This window comes from Neomonachus schauinslandi, chromosome 2 (assembly GCF_002201575.2).
Source record: "Neomonachus schauinslandi chromosome 2, ASM220157v2, whole genome shotgun sequence".
Classification (NCBI taxonomy): Eukaryota; Metazoa; Chordata; class Mammalia; order Carnivora; family Phocidae; genus Neomonachus; species Neomonachus schauinslandi.
The window spans coordinates 80526411-80542794 of record NC_058404.1 but is presented as its reverse complement, the minus strand read 5'-3'; the positions used below and the strand labels follow the sequence as shown (position 1 = coordinate 80542794).

Here is a 16384-nt window from a genome sequence, read left to right as displayed (position 1 = left end):
TTCTCCAGTCTTTATTGCCATAAAAATTCTGCTCACTGTTTCAGGTACAGTTCAGGTGTCACTTCTATGAAGGTTTTTGGGCTCTCCTGGAGTTAATCTCCTTTATGATATCCCACCGATCACTTGTGTATAGCTGTCACCTCCAGTTTTGTTTATTCTACCTACTTACTTATATACAGTTTTCATTTATGTATGGTTTCGATGTGCAGTCTGAGTCTTAACAAGAATGTACAGATCCAGAAGAGTCGCATCACCCCCAAATTCCCTCGTGCTGTCCTTTGAAGTCCCTCCTTCCCACAACCCCAGCCTCTGGCAACCACTGACCTGTTTCTATTCATATACTTTTGTCTTTTTCAGAATGTTATATTAATAGAATCATACACCATGTAGCCAGGGATGACTTCTTCAGCTCCCATTGACTCAAGAAGCAGAGAACACTGAGATTTGTTTGATTCAGTCATTCTCCCCTTGGGAGGGAAACCAAGATGAAGGCATCTGGCTCTTGTGAAGGATTCCAAAGCCAGTCATGGGCAAAACCAGTTCCGGTTCTCTCTAGTTCTTCACACAGGCTTGAACAGCGTTGGTGTGGAAACCATGTGCGAGTATGAGCATGCGGTCCTAGAGAAAGCCAATGCGATTAAGGCTGGATCTGGACTTTGAGGTATGGCTCCTGTGGGTGCTGAGGATTAGCAGTAACAGCTGCTATCCTGCCCATTAGAAGAGAAACAGAAGAGAGAACAAAAGACTTGTTTAAAGGATGTGTCTCTGCAACTCTGAGGGGGGGAAGCCAGTCCATTAAGCCTGAAGGTAAGTGGATGTTTTCCTGGTTCTGGTAGACTAGGGCTGGTGGGAAAGCAGAAACCTCAAGATTTAAGGAGGGGAGGGTGGGATTTGTGGGGCGTGGCTTTTACCCCTCTCCCCTGTATGTGTCTTTTGTTTGATCTGATTTGAGGAGAGGAGACCAACTTCTGCCATCAACAAAGCCTCCAAGGACATTTCCTTGTGGTCCTTCTGGAAGAAAATGGAAAAGCCCTGGGTCCCCTCAACTTAGAATGTGTTTTTACAGTTCATTGTTCATTACCTCTGAATGTCCCTGGGAAACTGTAGGAATGGTCCCTTGTGGGGAGAGGTTTTTTACTTTTTTTTTTGCCTCATGGAAAGCAAACCAGCAGAGAGTTATTGTCTGAAGGACTCTTAGGTCCAAAAGATTGGAGTTATAGGTCACCGTCCTGTCTCCTTGTATCTGGTCAGTGTAAGAGGGGGGGTGGTGGTGGGTGAAGACAGGATGGGGTTAGATGACATTGGATTATTTGGTTGTATGGATTATCTCCTTAGCCACTGCTTTTATAGCTGCTTTCACTACATTCAAAGTATTTTATTTTTACATTTTAAAACTAGCTTATTAGAGAGGAGGGTTGTTGTTGCCTTGCATTGCTCCTTAGATCAACATATTAGATGAACTTTTGAAAATTCCACGTATGTAAAAATATGAAAAGGAACAACTCCTTTTTAAAAATGCCTAACAGTCCTAAATGTTTATTCAGAGGGCTTTCACCTGTCATATTTGCTGTCTCTCACATTATTCTCCTCTGAGAACTTCTTTTACACAGTCAACTTCTCATTCTTTCTGTCCGTGACATTAGAGCTAGCAAACAAAAGTGAAACTTAGTCTCTAAATGTTATTTTATCCAATCATTTTATTCTATTCCTGAGGCCCCCCCCCCCCCCAGTAAATTTAACAAGGTGCACAGTGGATGGGCTTGGGTGTAACTTTCTCTGCTCATCTTCTCCGTGAAAAAGTAGTGAAGTAACTAAACAAGTCAGTAAGAGGAAGGACAAGAAAATACCAAAGTGTTGCAAATTTAACAATTGCCTCTAAGTAATTAATTCATAGTTGGCAGAAATTTTGTATCATTCAACTCTCTACTTTGCAACTGTAGCAATAAAACATTAAGCCAAGCCACCATATGCCTTGCTGCCTGCCCATACTGGAATACTGGGTGTCTCACTTCACCAATAATGTATTATCGCTCACACAGCCCTTGGATATCAGACAGCTTGTAAAGAGTCACATCAGGATACAAATATTTTCTGGTCTTATTTCTTTGACTTAATTAAATCCTCTTTAAAAAGAAGCAGTCTGGTCTTATGAGAGAATTATAAGATGAGAGGTTTTTTGTTTTGTTTTTAAAGTGTTTAGAAATTGAAATACTTCCTACAGTCTGGAACATCTTTTTGATCTTGACCTTGAGCCCTTGCAGTCTGGGGAGGCAGCACTAGCAGTATCTCAGGTTTAAAGGCATTGTATATTCAGATCAGTCACATTCAAAAGGATGTCATATCGTTTTCTTAAACAGCATCTGGATTGAAGCTGTTGAAAAAGGGCGGGATGTGGGTCTCGGCCGCCCTCGGAGGCTGGTCTTGTGTGGCCCTCTGCCTGGCTTCCTGCTCAGCTGCCTTTTCCCATGGTGCTGGCTCAGGGGCCTGTGAGGATATGCAGCCCAAGCACATTCAAGCCCAGCCTCAGGACCCACAGACCCACCACATCACCATTCACACCGGCAGGTCTTCCTACTCACCGGGTGACACAGTTCCAGGTATGTATGGGAGAGGCTTTGAAAGACCCCCCTGGGCCCTCCTGACAAATTCCAAGCTGTGTTTGTCCCAAGCAGGAGTTTCCTCCGTTGAAGTTCGACTTAATCCTAAGAAGCAGTTATTTAGCCCAAGATAAGCATGAAATATTTGTATCACGAGAACCACATAACTAATCTGTATATTGATGTTCATTTTTACAAGAAGGCACAAATAGCATTATTATAAAAAAATGATCTGTCCTTCTTATAAGATATAAATATAATTATCCTGAACAAACTTCATGTTTTGTGTGTGTGTGTGTGTATGAACTAGGCTTTTGTTTCTCATTATTTAAAACTAAAGTTATTTGCAGAGTGAGGAGTATTTCCTGCTATTTTAGTTTGGGTGCCTGGAAGAGCAGAGAGAGAACTTGAGGGCAGGTAGTTTATTTGGGAGGTGATTCCAGGAAGTACAGACGAGGAAAGGGAGACAGGGAAGAGAGAGACACCAATAAGAAGGGTGAGATTGGGCAGGTCACTGCTGTGGGCAACTGGGGCTCAATTCCAGTGGGGACCCTCTGAGAAACCATGTAAAACATGCCTCTGAATCATCTCTCAGGAGGATGGAGGGGCTGGGGCATTTAGGGGTGGAGGGGAGCATCCCCACCACACACACACACACACACACACACACACACACATTTTAGAGTCCTGCCTGCTTACCTTACCTTGGACCAAGCTCCCAGCAGAAAAAGTGAGAAGAAATCTCCAGGTACCGAGGGTGGTAGCTGAGCACAGACCGAAAAGCGTCTGTGCAGCCATGCATGAACTCAACCACATCAGCGGTATTGGCTCGACCCCCTTTGGACTTTGCTAAATTCTTTTGATGGCAGTTAGAGGTGATGAGTTCAAATAAAATTTACTCTGTAAGTATCGTTTTCCCCAATCATTCTGTTCTGTTGTTAAGTGTGGGGAAAAGCTATGTGGGTATATATTGGCCCCCACAGCAATATACTCCCCAAACTGAAGTTCAGGCTATTCCAACAGAGCTTCCCAAATTTTGTCACATCACGATACAGCGAGGAAATGATAATATGTGTAGAGCATGCTGGGGCAGATGCAAGGAGCTCCTCAAAGCTGGAGGCAACTTCTCTGGGGGCTCCAACCACCACAGTAGGCACCCAGGTACCCCGGCACGACAGGATCAATATGTCAGCACCCCCGTGTTCTGTGGCTAAGGGAATGAAAATGGTAAGAATCAAAGCACTGTATTTGGGAGAAAAAGCTGTAAAAATGACCCAAAATATTGTGACACCCGAATTCTAATAAAAAACCTGAAGGAAGCATAATTGGATTGTGACTGGAACTAAGACAACATACATAATAAAGAGCTGGAGGGAGCCCTTCCTGGATTCAGTGAGGGTCAGTTACTACTTTATTGTGCTGGGATTACACAGTTTTCTTTTCTTTTCTGGGATATCACTAATTTGTGAGCTCCTTGAAGGTAAGGACCATGTTATCCTGTTCATGGATGTATGCTCAATGCCTAGCACAATGCCCAGTTTGAAATAATAACTAAATACTTGTACAAATGTTTGTTAATGAAAGTTCAAATGCATGGAAAATAAAATGATCACAGACACTAAGCTGCATTTAGCAAGCCTATAAAGTTATGACCCTGGTTTTAGCTACTCATTTAATTACAAATGAGTTTGCCATATTATTTATGTCTGTAAGAAAAACTCCTGCAAGTGAAATTGCTAGATCAAAGGGAAACTGCATTTCTGGGCTTTTTTGGTGTGTATTAAAATATATATATATATATATATATATATATATAACATAAAATTTGCCATTCTAATTGACAATTCAGTGACATTAAGTACATTCACAATGTTGTACCCCATCACCATTATCCATTTCCAGAACTTTTTCTTTATCTCAAGCAGAAGCTCTGTACCCATTAAATAATAATCTCCATCCCTCTCTCCTCCCAGACCCTGGTAATTTCTATAGTCTTTCTGTCTTTATGATAACTTACCTGCTCTAGGTATCTCATGTAAGTAGAATTGTGCAATATGTCATTTTATATTCAGCTAATTTCACTTACTGTAATGTTTTCTAGGTCCTTCCATGTTGTAGCATGTATTAGAAGTAACTGCATTTTAAATATGGAAAATATTATTAGGTTACCCCCTCAAAGAGTTGCATGGCTTATAGTTCTAGCACTAGTGAATGAGTGTCCTGGTTCTTCCACAGGGCTATCAATACTGGTTATAATTTCACGTTTTAAAATTTGTTAATATGATAGGTATACTTGTTTTTTAAATCATGACTTTTTTATCTCAAGTTTTTATTTAAACTCTAGTTAGTTAACATATGGTTAAATTGGTTTCAGGTGTAGAATTGAGTGATTCATCACTTACATATAGCACTCAGTGCTAATCACAAGTGCCCTCCTTAATAAATCATGATTGACCTTATTTTATTTTCTGTTTGTGTCCTTTGATAATTTGGGGTTGGTCACCTTTTTATTGATTCACCATTACTCTTTGTGTATTTGGCTGTTTTGTATCTTTACAAATATTTTTCTCGGTTTATAATTTGTCTTTGGATTTCTTCTATATTCACAATATTTTTAAATCATCCTTTCCTTTAGGCAATTGGGTTTTTCTTAGAAAGGCATTCTGAACTACCATATTTTTTAAAAACCATGTTTTTCCTAGTGTTTTTTTTTTTGCATTTCATTTTGACATGACTTTGATCTAAATGGAATTTACTTTGGGTGTGAAATAGCACTTCAACTATTTTTTTCCCCTAATTAATTTTTTACTTTCTGGGTGCTTGTCTAGGCTTTTAGTTTTGAAAATACCCATATAAAATCACCAAATGGAACCACATCAAGAGGGCTCACCTCGAATGGATGTTTTCTGTTGCAGTGACCATGAGGAGCATTCGAGATTTCATGGGATTTCTACTTCAGGCTCGAAGAGTGTCTGATCATCAAATAGCTGGCACTTTTGTTTTCATTCCTCCCCATTCCAAAGCAATGGCTTGTTTTCAAGAGGCTGACACAGTCACGCACTCTGACAAGTCCCGGAAGAGAAACCTGTCCTTTGAGTGGAAGGCCCCTGCTCAACCTGTGGGGAACATCACATTCCTGTAAGAGCCAGGGCAGTGCTGCTTCCTGGTAATGGAGCCTTACACTCTGAAGAGAAGGAGCTTCTCCACCCCCTTCCTGCACGCTTCAGCCCCTACCTCCAGCCACCTCATGACAAAGACAGAGTCACGAGGACTGCCCCAACTAGACAGTCTATAAAGAGGGTAACCAAAAAAGAAGTTGCCCCCAGTCCCCTCTTTGTCATTATCCACAGTTCAGGGGTACATGATTTCCCCTCCTCTCTGGGCACAGATGCATCTTGACCAACCTCTCCAGGAAATTCTGACCAGAGGAAAAAGAAGGACCACGGGAGAGTAGGGAAAACTGAGAAAGACAGAGGCTGAGGCAGACAGAAAAGTAGACACTTTCTTGGGCCCAGCGAAAGCCCCTGAGGTCTCTTTGCCTTGGCTGGTGGTCTATCAGAGGGCCGATGACTTAACCAACTGAGCCACCCAGGAACCCCTAAATTAATCACATTTTTATAACTGCCTTCTGAATATTTAAACTGGGCAAAATGATTCTAGCTGATAATCCCTACCTCAGTGAAATTGGGGGAGGATAAATGAGATAATGTTTGTGAAAGGGATTTTTACTAAAGAAAGCCATTAAGTACTCAAAATACCAGTTAGAGTACCAACAATTTATCTCTAATTTTCAATGGAATCTACAGTTACAACAGAGCTGTACAATTGTACAACAGAATTATGAAATTTTCAATTAACAGAGTAATTCAATTAACAATATACCAGCAATGGCTAATAATAAAGTTGAAGACGGAACCGTTTGAGACTGAACAGTTCAAGAAGATACCTTTTAATCAAAATGAGGTTTTCTAATGACTGTATTTATTTAGGAGGGGAATTTAGACATATCCTTCCCTGTTTTAATTATTTGCCACAGTTGAGTTTTGGTTTCTAAGGAGAGTGGAGTCACCCCAAGGGCAATACGATCATCTCTTCAGCTTTCTGTTCATGTAGACTTTTGTTCTTCTTCAGGTGTTATTTAAGGGAAACCAAACCCTCGCATCATTTTGCTTTCTTTTACCACAGTTTGTCAGTTGTCCAGTCATATTTCATTTACTGGGAGAGGATCGAATCATCTGTTGTGTCTCAACAGACACACCGCGGAGCCCACGTTGATGGCGGCGAGCAGCCCAGCTCACCGATGCCAACCTCTGGCTGGAGGCGGGAGGGAACCACCCCAGGTACAGCTTGCTGTGGGACTCAAGAGCCAGGTTGGCATTATTATGGGAGGGAGAGGGAGAGGCAGGCTTCCCGCGGAGCAGGGAGCCCCATGCAGGACTCGATCCCAGGACCCCAGGATCATGACCTGAGCCGAAGGCGGGCGCCTAGCCGACTGAGCCACCCAGGAGCCCCTAAATTAATCACATTTTTATAACTGCCTTCTGAATACTTACACTGGGAAAAATGTTATTTTCCCTTAGAAGTTCCCTTAGAAGCCAGTTCCAGTTCCTGCAACACAAGCACTAAACACCTGCTTTGGCCAGCTACAGCAGCTCACGGCCAAGGGCAGGAGGGGATGCTTGCCGTTGCTGTTTGTCTGCTTCAACCTCACAAATTATGGGGGGGTCCTGTGGTGGAGAGTTGGATTCTGTCACAAATCCAAACAAAAGCAACCCACCCCCCCACTCCCACACTTACCAATCATCACAACGCCTCAGCAGGGTTCTTCAGACCCCTGGAGCTCCACACGGAGCACAAGAAAGAGATGATCTTTTCTTCTTTGTATATAAAAACTCATCCAGCTTTCATTGTTACTTTCCATGGTAGGTAGATGGCTCTTTGCAGCCTGGGTTGGAGAAAGAAATCAGGAATGAGAGGCTGTTTTGATGGCAATGGAGTTTTTCCTGGTTCACTACATAACCTGAGACTCCTTTGGTCCGTGAACTTCTGCAACAAAACATAAGAGAACACAGTGAGAACACAGCTACAGAATACAGTGGTCACCTGAAAATTCCTGGGGATATGGAACTCATTTCCATTATTGATCTCTAGTTAAGTGCTCTGAACAAATGCACTCATAGAGGCCACCTGCACAGAAGCTCCCATCTTTAATCCTTTCAATTCCACTTTCCTTGACTCTGTGCTTTGCTCTTGGCCAACGTGCTAATGCCCGACTTGGCTCAGTCTAGCAGACCCAGGCACAGAGCTTATCCTGGGCCACTCTCCCTACTCTGCCCATGCCCTGAACTGTCTTCTGCCCACTGCCCAGCACCACTCCCCCCAACCTTCCCACCAAGATACTCCTAAAAGCAGAGTCAAGACCTCAGGGTCTGACAGTGTGGCCTGGAGAAGACCCTGCAAACCCATGGTGTTTCAAGTCTCATGTTTTATTTTCTTAATCATGCAAAGGTTGCATTTTAATCCCAAGCATGTTTGTTTTAATATGAATATGACTAAAAGTGGGGTGTCAGGAAGTGACATCATGTTGTCCCTGCAGTCTATCTTGGGACCCTGCTGGGAACCTTGTCCCCCACAGGGTGACAGACTCTCGTCTGGGCAGCTCCTGGGTAAACTCCTCATGATGCTGCTGTACGCATTCCTGCCCTCCTGGCCCAGCCTGTTTTCCTGCCCATTCCTCTGCACAAACCCCAGGGTTTCTCAAACAAAAAGGGAGTGTGTGTGTACATATGCAGTGTGATGGGGGGGTGGGGGAGGGAGGGGAGGAGAGGATGTCATCTAGCAAAGTGAAATAGATTTCTTAAGTGTAAGAAGACTGCAGTGGGCAAATTATGAATTATGAATTTTCACATTAGGCAGATAGTATATTGTACTTCTCAAACTTATTTCCCAATAGACATGTTGGGGTCTACCCAACCCCATTAGGCATGATCTCCATGTTTTGCCTTCTGACACTTCCTCAAAGTGGGCTGTTCCTCCTGATGATCTATTTATCTTTCAAGGGGAGGTTCCAATATCTCCTTTGTGAGACTTTCCCCCATGCTTCTTGGGAGGCAAATGTAATTGCCTTCTCAGTTCTGGATTTAAAGCTCTCATCACACTGTCATCTGTAAGGTTGGGCATCTAAGAGTCTCTCCTTCTAGATTTTGAGTTCAGGAACAACAAACGGCCACTACGCAGCCCTTCTGCATCCCCAGCATTCACAGAAATGCCCATCATACAACGAGTTTGCGGGGAATGTCCGAATGCATTTTGAGTTTGGGCGGGAGTTTAAGACTGTCGAGCTTTTGCCACATTTGTGTGTACGTTAGGCTTCTTTGTTTTTCACTTCAATCTCAATGTTTCTGAGTGACGAAGGCTTTGGAGAAGAGTGGCACTAAAAGAAAAAGAAATGCATTCCAACCCAGTTAGAGCCCTGGTCAGAGAAACCTCCACTAATGTGTTTCTCTGCAAACACCATCATTGTCATCCTAAGGTTATCATGGTAAACCCTCATTGCATGTTCACCTGTGCCAGCCACTGTGCTCTATGCTTCTACATCAGTGATTTTATTTCACCCTTCAGCAGCTCTAGGCTGTAGGAACCATTATTGGTCCCATTTTGGAAAAGAAGAAACTGATGCTCTGGGAGGACTTGCCCCAAACCAGGAGTTAGCGGAATGGAGAGTTGAACCCAAACAGTCATCTGACTCCAAAACTGGTGCTTCCTTATTTGCTGCACTGTTTCTAATTTCTATTTCTAAAGTTCTGGGCTGTCATGTTGGCCAGTCACGGATGGAAAATGAGATGGTGGAGGGCAGTGGAGGGCAGTGATCTTGACTCTGCCCATGGCAGAGGCTCAAGTCATTATCATCACCAGGGAGACTTTTACTGTTAATAATATGGCAGGAAAGATCTAGGACTTTCAAAAATCTTTGATTTGTGGGATTCTGATTTTATTTTGTTTTGTTTTGTTTTTCTAGCTAGAAGCAGTTTTTGGCAGAGGTAAGAAAAAAAACATAGTGGTCACAGGGATTTCTAAACTCCCCTGAGTGGTGACTGTTAAGAATGCACAAGTCCAGAGGGTCAGAGACTTACTATTTACAAAGGTGTTAGAAATCGAGTCCTTTGCCACTTGGTCAGGGGCTTATCTTACTGGGCAGATCATCTTTTTGTTGATACTTTTGAGTAACCCAAACTTAATGGTTTGTCCTAAAGGCACGTTAAAGTCTCTAATATTTACCCCATTACCATAGTTGTTTGTGCTAATCAATACAAGGAAAATGCTCTCACTCTCTTTTGTGGTGTCTTTGGATCTCCGTTTAGCTCCCAGTCCCCCCAGCGCTCTTCCCCAGCAGCGTGCGAACATCTTTGCTATTGCCCCAACTGGAGCTGCAGAGGAGAACAGCTTAGATCCTTTTCCTGCAAGTTTTTGGGTGACAGAGTTTTCTGGGGATGCAGAGACTCTGTTCCAATCATCTTCACACATGGCTACTGCAGTCAGCAATGGCCAGCAACTCAGAGGGGACAGCAACCCAATCCTAGAACCATCCCTGGATATCCGTGGGCTGGAGAGATTCATGGCTCTCAGGAGATTCTTCCCAGAGGGCATTGCTTCCAGCCCTAGAACCCACCTCAGGTAATGGGTCAGGGGTAGACCATTCAGTATGGTGGTGGGATAAGCCAAACCCTGGGGTGCTGAGGGAATCTAAACTTCTTGGCATCTAACAGCAAATGATCTCACCATATTTATTCTTAAGTGCACAAGAAACCCTGATTGTAGAAGGGCTACTGGCCAAAAGGGCTGGGTATGAAAATCACCTGGGGAAACTGTACTTTCTTGGATAGGGTGAGATCTCTGATATGCTGATATAAATAAAATCAGATATAAATATATGTTTTATAGAGGGGCGCCTGGGTGGCTCAGTCATTAAGCATCTGCCTTCGGCTCAGGTCGTGATCTCAGGGTCCTGGGATCGAGCCCCGCATCGGGCTCCCTGCTCAGCGGGAAGCCTGCTTCTCCCTCTCCCACTCCCCCTGCTTGCGTTCCCTCTCTCGCTGTGTCTCTCTGTCAAATAAATAAAAATCTTAAAAAAAAAATGTTTTATAGAAGAGATGTGTAAGTTTATAATATATAAATACATATTTTATATAAAAAAAATAAAAGCATTCAGTGAGGCTTTGTTGCTATCCTCACTTGCCTCTTCCCCACCCTCTCTCCCTTTTCCCTTCAGCTCCTAACTCCAAACCCCAAACTCCTTTCCAAGGAAATCTGCTTTTGTCAGTATACACAGCAATGGTAGGAAATGTTGCTTTTTGATCTGTATACTTAGTCTTCCCTTCACCCTTCTATCCTTCTCTTTAGGACTCAGGATGATCCAAACTTTGATTCATTGGAAACTTGCCTATCCTCAGATAGGCATGAACAGGTAAGAACCCTGGTTGTACGTGGGTGATGGGGTTGGTGTTTTGATCCCAATGTGGGAAGTTCCAGGCTGGGGAAGCAGAGCTATTAGACTAGTAACCAAAATTTGAGAGCAGGAGGCAAGGGTATAATATACACACAGCATCTTTTTACCAATCAATACCAGCCTTTCTGTTATACACAGTGTCTCTGAAGTTATTGACAATTGTAGAAATTGATAGTTTTAGTGATTTGTTTTCCCACTTAGCCTCAGTCAATAATTCCTGTCTCCTCACCTCTCTACCCCTCTTTATAACATTGACCTCAAAACACCTTGTATGGTTCCAGAGGTTAGATCAATGGGCAATATAAAATATACATGCTCACTGATTTACAATTCCTTTGAAGTCTTAATAGGAACACAAAATAAAACATGGTGTAATATTCTTACTCAAATTTATTGGAACCTACAGTGAGATTAAATGCCCTCTTGCATGGGTCCTAGCATAAAAAGACACCCAAAGCTTTCTGCCCTTGGAGATGATAATCATGAATCTTGGTCTGGAAGCCTCTTAAAGGACCTTAGGTTTATTCTTGTAAGTGGCCTCCATGCTCTCTTTGTGGGGTTTCCATTAGCCACCTCATCCCCATCAATCACAAGGGCATATCTATCTACTTGGGCATTTTACTCTGAGCAGGAGCAGGAGCAGGCACAAGGCTGGGTTTTCAGCTGCTGCCTGGGATTCTTTAAGAAACACAGGTTAAGTGTAAAGTTCAGTGGTAGCTTGGAAGAAGACCAGGTCCTTTGACTTTTTTTTCCCCCTTTGCTTTTCTAGGACAGAATGGAGTCCTCTAATAGGACCATGATGAGGCCTCCTCTGTCCACTGCCCATCTTACCTATCCTCGGCACCTCTGGTCGTCTGAAGCACTCACTGGGAATGGGGCTGGGGCAGCCACCCCAACCCCTGTCTTCCACACCTCTGCCACTTCCAGGTCACCTGCTGCTGGTGGGCAATCAGAAGCATCGAGGCCTTCTGCCAGCTTCTCACCTCAGTCAAAGCGCAAGGAGGCCAGAGTGCTTGAGGAACATGGAGAGGGCAGAGTGGGATACCCCAGGAAGACCAACCCAAGGCCTGAGGTTGGGCAACAGGGAGCCAGTGCCCCTTCAGGGATCCAGCTCAGGGCTCCCCGGCTGGGAATCCTGCTTTGTCTTTCCGCCACCTTGGGCATGGCCCTGGCTGCCTGCCTCTGCTGTCTACACACCCAGTATTGCCACAAGTGGACAGAAGTGTCCTTCAGTGAGCCTGCTGGGGATGCTGTTGCCAGGAGCGATGGTGGTGAGACAGTCCGTGTCAGGAAGATTGGGGAGAACAGTTTTGTTTTGGTTGAAGCAGAATACAACTGGACCCCTTCCTCTGTGGGTAACGAGAAAACAGTCCTCTGAGCAGACCGTCGTCCTAGGCCTCCGAGTAGCCCTCCTCAGACCCTGCAGTTTCTCAGCCAGAACAGAGCTAATGAGAATAGCTGATGAGGACAGGGACTCGCGGTGGCCCCCATCAGTGAGCAGTTAGTTGAGGCAGCTGCGAAAGGACAGTTTTATCAACAGAGGGAGTTCTTCCCAACCTTTGTTGTCTTAACATCTGTAATTTAGCTGCTTTTTTTTCTATTCACAATTAGACGTTCTGTTTGAAGAGTTAAACTCAACACAATGAATATTGTATAACCTGCTCATTAACTAGACTCCTGTGGCCACCGAGCTTCCTCTGTTGCCTTAAGGAACCTGCAGAAATAGAAATTCTGTCCCTCCTCAGTATGTCAGCCTTATCCTTTGAAAAAAAGTAATGTTGGGGTTGTGTCTCTTACAAGAAACAGAACTGCAGCCCTCACTTTACCTCTCCAAACCACCCCAGAAGAAGTTTCATTTTCAAAACTAGCCTTCCAAACTGGCTCTGCTTCAGTTGATTAGGTGAGTGCAAGGGTATTCAGTCTTCTTGGAAACTCAGAAGCCTGGCAAATCTGCCTCAGAAATTGATCTGAAGCGAGGAGAGTTTTAGAGAGCTTGATTGAACACATCTGTGGGGAACCGTGTGCGTGGCACATAAACACCAGAGTGGGGTAAGCAAGCCTCTTCATCAGGTGCAAATGGATCTGAGACCTCCCATCCATTTACACTTGATGGGAAGCTTATGTAACCTAACAGCCAGCAAACATATTGCCTTTTGCCAAAGGTCAGGCTGGAAAAAATGATGATACCACACAGTTTGAAGAAGAGCCTCTACTCATCTTTTTAGGGAGAAAAGGAAGACAGCATCATGGACAAAGACCATCTTTCTGCTCTTGTGATTTATGAAGATCACTTTGATTTAGCCAAGTATCCCACAGACGTTATGTAGGGCCAAGGCAACAGGTTTGAATATAGCTTTTGAATATGCTGACCTAATATGACACATAGAAATTAGCTGCCTTTTCAGAGGTAAACCTGTTACAGAGTCACAAAACATTTTAATGTGGAAATGAAAAACCACTATAAATTTGGAAAGGGTGTTTATTTATCAAGCACCTAAATCACACAGGTACTGTGCTAAGAACTTTGCATACATTTTCACATTTAACTCTCACAATAACTTAATGAAGAATAAGTTCAGTAACTTGCCCAAGAGAGGGGGGCATTCATGACATCTCAATTCAACAACAAAAACATTTTTTAAAAAACTGGGCATATGGGAAAGAGATAGATCCCGCTGTTTTTTCCAGCCTCTTTTAGCTCATAGGGCACTAATTCCAAGATTGTTTCCTCCTGGATTCTGGGCTAGGCAGATCTGTCCCCTGGCTTCAGTCAAGAGCCTCATTAGGAGCATGGAGACCTAGCTAATTGTGTTCACACATGAAAGTGTTCTTGGAATACTGTGGAAATAAATGAATGTACTCTACTCCTCCGGTGGCCGGAGATTCCCTTCTACATATCCCCCCTGCCCCAAGGATATCCTCCCCGAGATGTAGACGAGGAACCCCGCCAGTGGAGAGCTCTCCTCTGGCCATCATCCTCTGGCCAGCAATAAGAAATTGTTTCACAATTGTCTGTGAAATAAACTATGCCCAACTCAGTTTGTCATCTTTCACAGTTTGGGGCTGCCTGGGCTCAGCTGGGCAGTTCTTCTGCTCTGTGTGCTGTTCAATGGGCTGGAACATCCAAGCTGACTTGCTCACGTGGCAGTTGGTGCTGGCTGCTGGCTGGGGCTCACCCGGGGCTGTCAATGAGTGTGGGCAGCAATTTGTTCCTTCTCTTCATGGCTTCTTATAGCACCGTTCCCAGAGGGGTTTTCCAAGCAGACAAAACCAGAAGCTGGGGGTGCTCTTCAGGCCTGGCCTTGTAAGTAACATGGTTTCACTTCTGCCACTTTCCAGTGGTTACAGGAAGTCATGGGCCAGCCCTCTGTCTTCAAAGGGAAGGGCAATGAATTTTGCTTTTGGATGGGAGAAGTGGCAAAGGATTTGAAGCTATCTTTAATTCACCACCTCACCTCTCTGGTTAGACTGCCGGCCTGCCGAGGGGCTTCTGTGAGCGTAGAAGGAGGGGGTGTTCATCTCCAGGAGGAGCCCTGGGTCACCTTCCCTACAAGGCATCAAAGGAGGTGAGGGAAATCTCAGGGTCAGGTGCTCCCTCTTCTCCGGCTCCCCGGGCAAAATAGCGAAGTGTGGCAGAAGAGTCAGCCAGACCTCTGAGTTTCCGCTTCCTCATCAGAGAAAAACAGAATTCTTTACCTCTTTCGGTTGTCAGGCAGAGTAAATGCACGTTCAACCTTTAGCCAGCTATGACAAACTACTTAATGTCACTTTGCAGCTGCAACACTATCTTTAAATCTAGTCCATTTAGACTCTGTGACCACCGAAAACGTTATTCCCTTTTCAGGACACCTTCTCCCCCGTGGCCCCGCTTCCCCACCCAGCGAATGGAGGTGGTCCCGGCGCAAGTTGTCATCGTGGCCACTGGCTACAATTCCTGCTGGGGGTCAGACGTTTTGCTGAGACTTTCCGAGGAAACTCTTCTTTGGCAGGGGCAGTGGAGTCCATAGACCTGCAGTCATGAGACATAAAACCCCTCTGTTACTGTGAACTTGAAGGTCCTCTAAGCCTGGCTTCAGAGAAGCCCCAGAGGGGAGCCAGTATGAAGTGTTAACCTGAAGGCATTTACTAAAGCACAAAGCCATTACCAGTTAAAAAAAAAAAAAAAAAAAAGGCAAAGGACTCAAATGCAACATCTTAACATAGCTTTTTTGTTTTGTAGGAACAGCTATGGGTTTTTTGGCCAGCCACTTCCCTAAATACACATTTAAGGGAAAAGAACAGAAGAACAATTGCTGGAAAGTCTTTATATTTTCAAAACTCTTTATATTTCAAACAAATCAATTGTGTTAATAACCACAGATCGAGAGTAGGGATGAGCCTCAACCTTTATACATTGAGAGGCTCTTTCTGATTTTTCTACTTGATTTCTCCCCTTGGGTACAACACTTTTGCTAACTCACAACTTAATGCTCGACTATAGCCTGGCTGAGCTATCCCACTGTTGAGGCTGTCTGGTTTTAATTTGTTGTGACAATGTTTGTTTCCTTTAAAGAAAAAAACTCTAATTAACAACAACGACAAAAAAAAAAATGGGTCAACAAACCAGTAAATATTTAAACAAGTGTCATGTTTTATTTGAAAAGTTGTCTGGAGATGGCTGGCAATTTATGAATAAATTACAGATATACCCTCTCCCATTCTTGGACTTCGGGCATTTATCAGTGATCCCAGCTCTTCTGGAATACAGTCTCTGTGATTTGATTTCATTCCACCCCAACCTATCCCCTTCTTCTAAAAGTGGCGTGTGGCAAGGAACTTCTTTTACTCAAAATGAAATGAATTTGCATTCCTTGTTTTATCAAACTTGAGAGCATCTTCAGAAGAACTTTGCTCCATCTGCAGGTGGAGGGCCTTAGGGGGTTGTAAAACCAGGAACAGTCGCCTCTGGTTTAGAATATCAGGAGGGCCTTTATGATAAAAGGATGTCTGAAGTTTCGTTTGTGATTCTGTTCTTTACATGCAGAAAGGAAATGTGAACATTTTGAGACCCCGTTCCGTTGACAGTTGGGTTGGAGCTGCCAGGACCACTGAGGTCTGGAGTCGGATGTTTGCTTTGTGCCTTTTTGCTTTGAAAACATAAATCCGTTTAGGCCGCAGGGTCTCTTGAGTTGTCGAGTGGCTTTCCATCGCTCTCAGAGTGAAGTGTGAACATCTGATTGACTGACAGGGAGACCCGCCCCCGCCCCGCCCCCGCCCCGCCCCCGCCCCGCCCACCTTCTTC

At 44.0% G+C, this 16384-nt stretch overlaps 1 protein-coding gene across 1 annotated transcript; it reads left to right on the top strand.

Moving 5' to 3' along the window:
* The first annotated feature begins 2389 nt into the window (after window positions 1-2389).
* REELD1 (reeler domain containing 1) lies at window positions 2390-12481 on the top strand. The gene is made up of 6 exons (XM_044912607.1): window positions 2390-2597; window positions 5513-5735; window positions 6783-6937; window positions 9959-10271; window positions 10998-11061; window positions 11873-12481. Exons 1-6 carry the CDS (start codon window positions 2390-2392, stop codon window positions 12479-12481), a joined length of 1572 nt encoding a protein of 523 aa, XP_044768542.1.
* The last annotated feature ends 3903 nt before the right edge of the window (window positions 12482-16384 follow it).

Excerpts from the sequence above, each read along its gene's own strand:
- REELD1 (XM_044912607.1), top strand. The coding sequence starts at position 2,390 with ATGTGGGTCTCGGCCGCCCTCGGAGGCTGGTCTTGTGTGGCCCTCTGC. Across the intron at positions 5,736-6,782 it reads GTGGGGAACATCACATTCCT|TTTGTCAGTTGTCCAGTCAT; the intron begins GTAAGAGCCAGG and ends CTTTTACCACAG. Across the intron at positions 6,938-9,958 it reads GCGGGAGGGAACCACCCCAG|CTCCCAGTCCCCCCAGCGCT; the intron begins GTACAGCTTGCT and ends ATCTCCGTTTAG.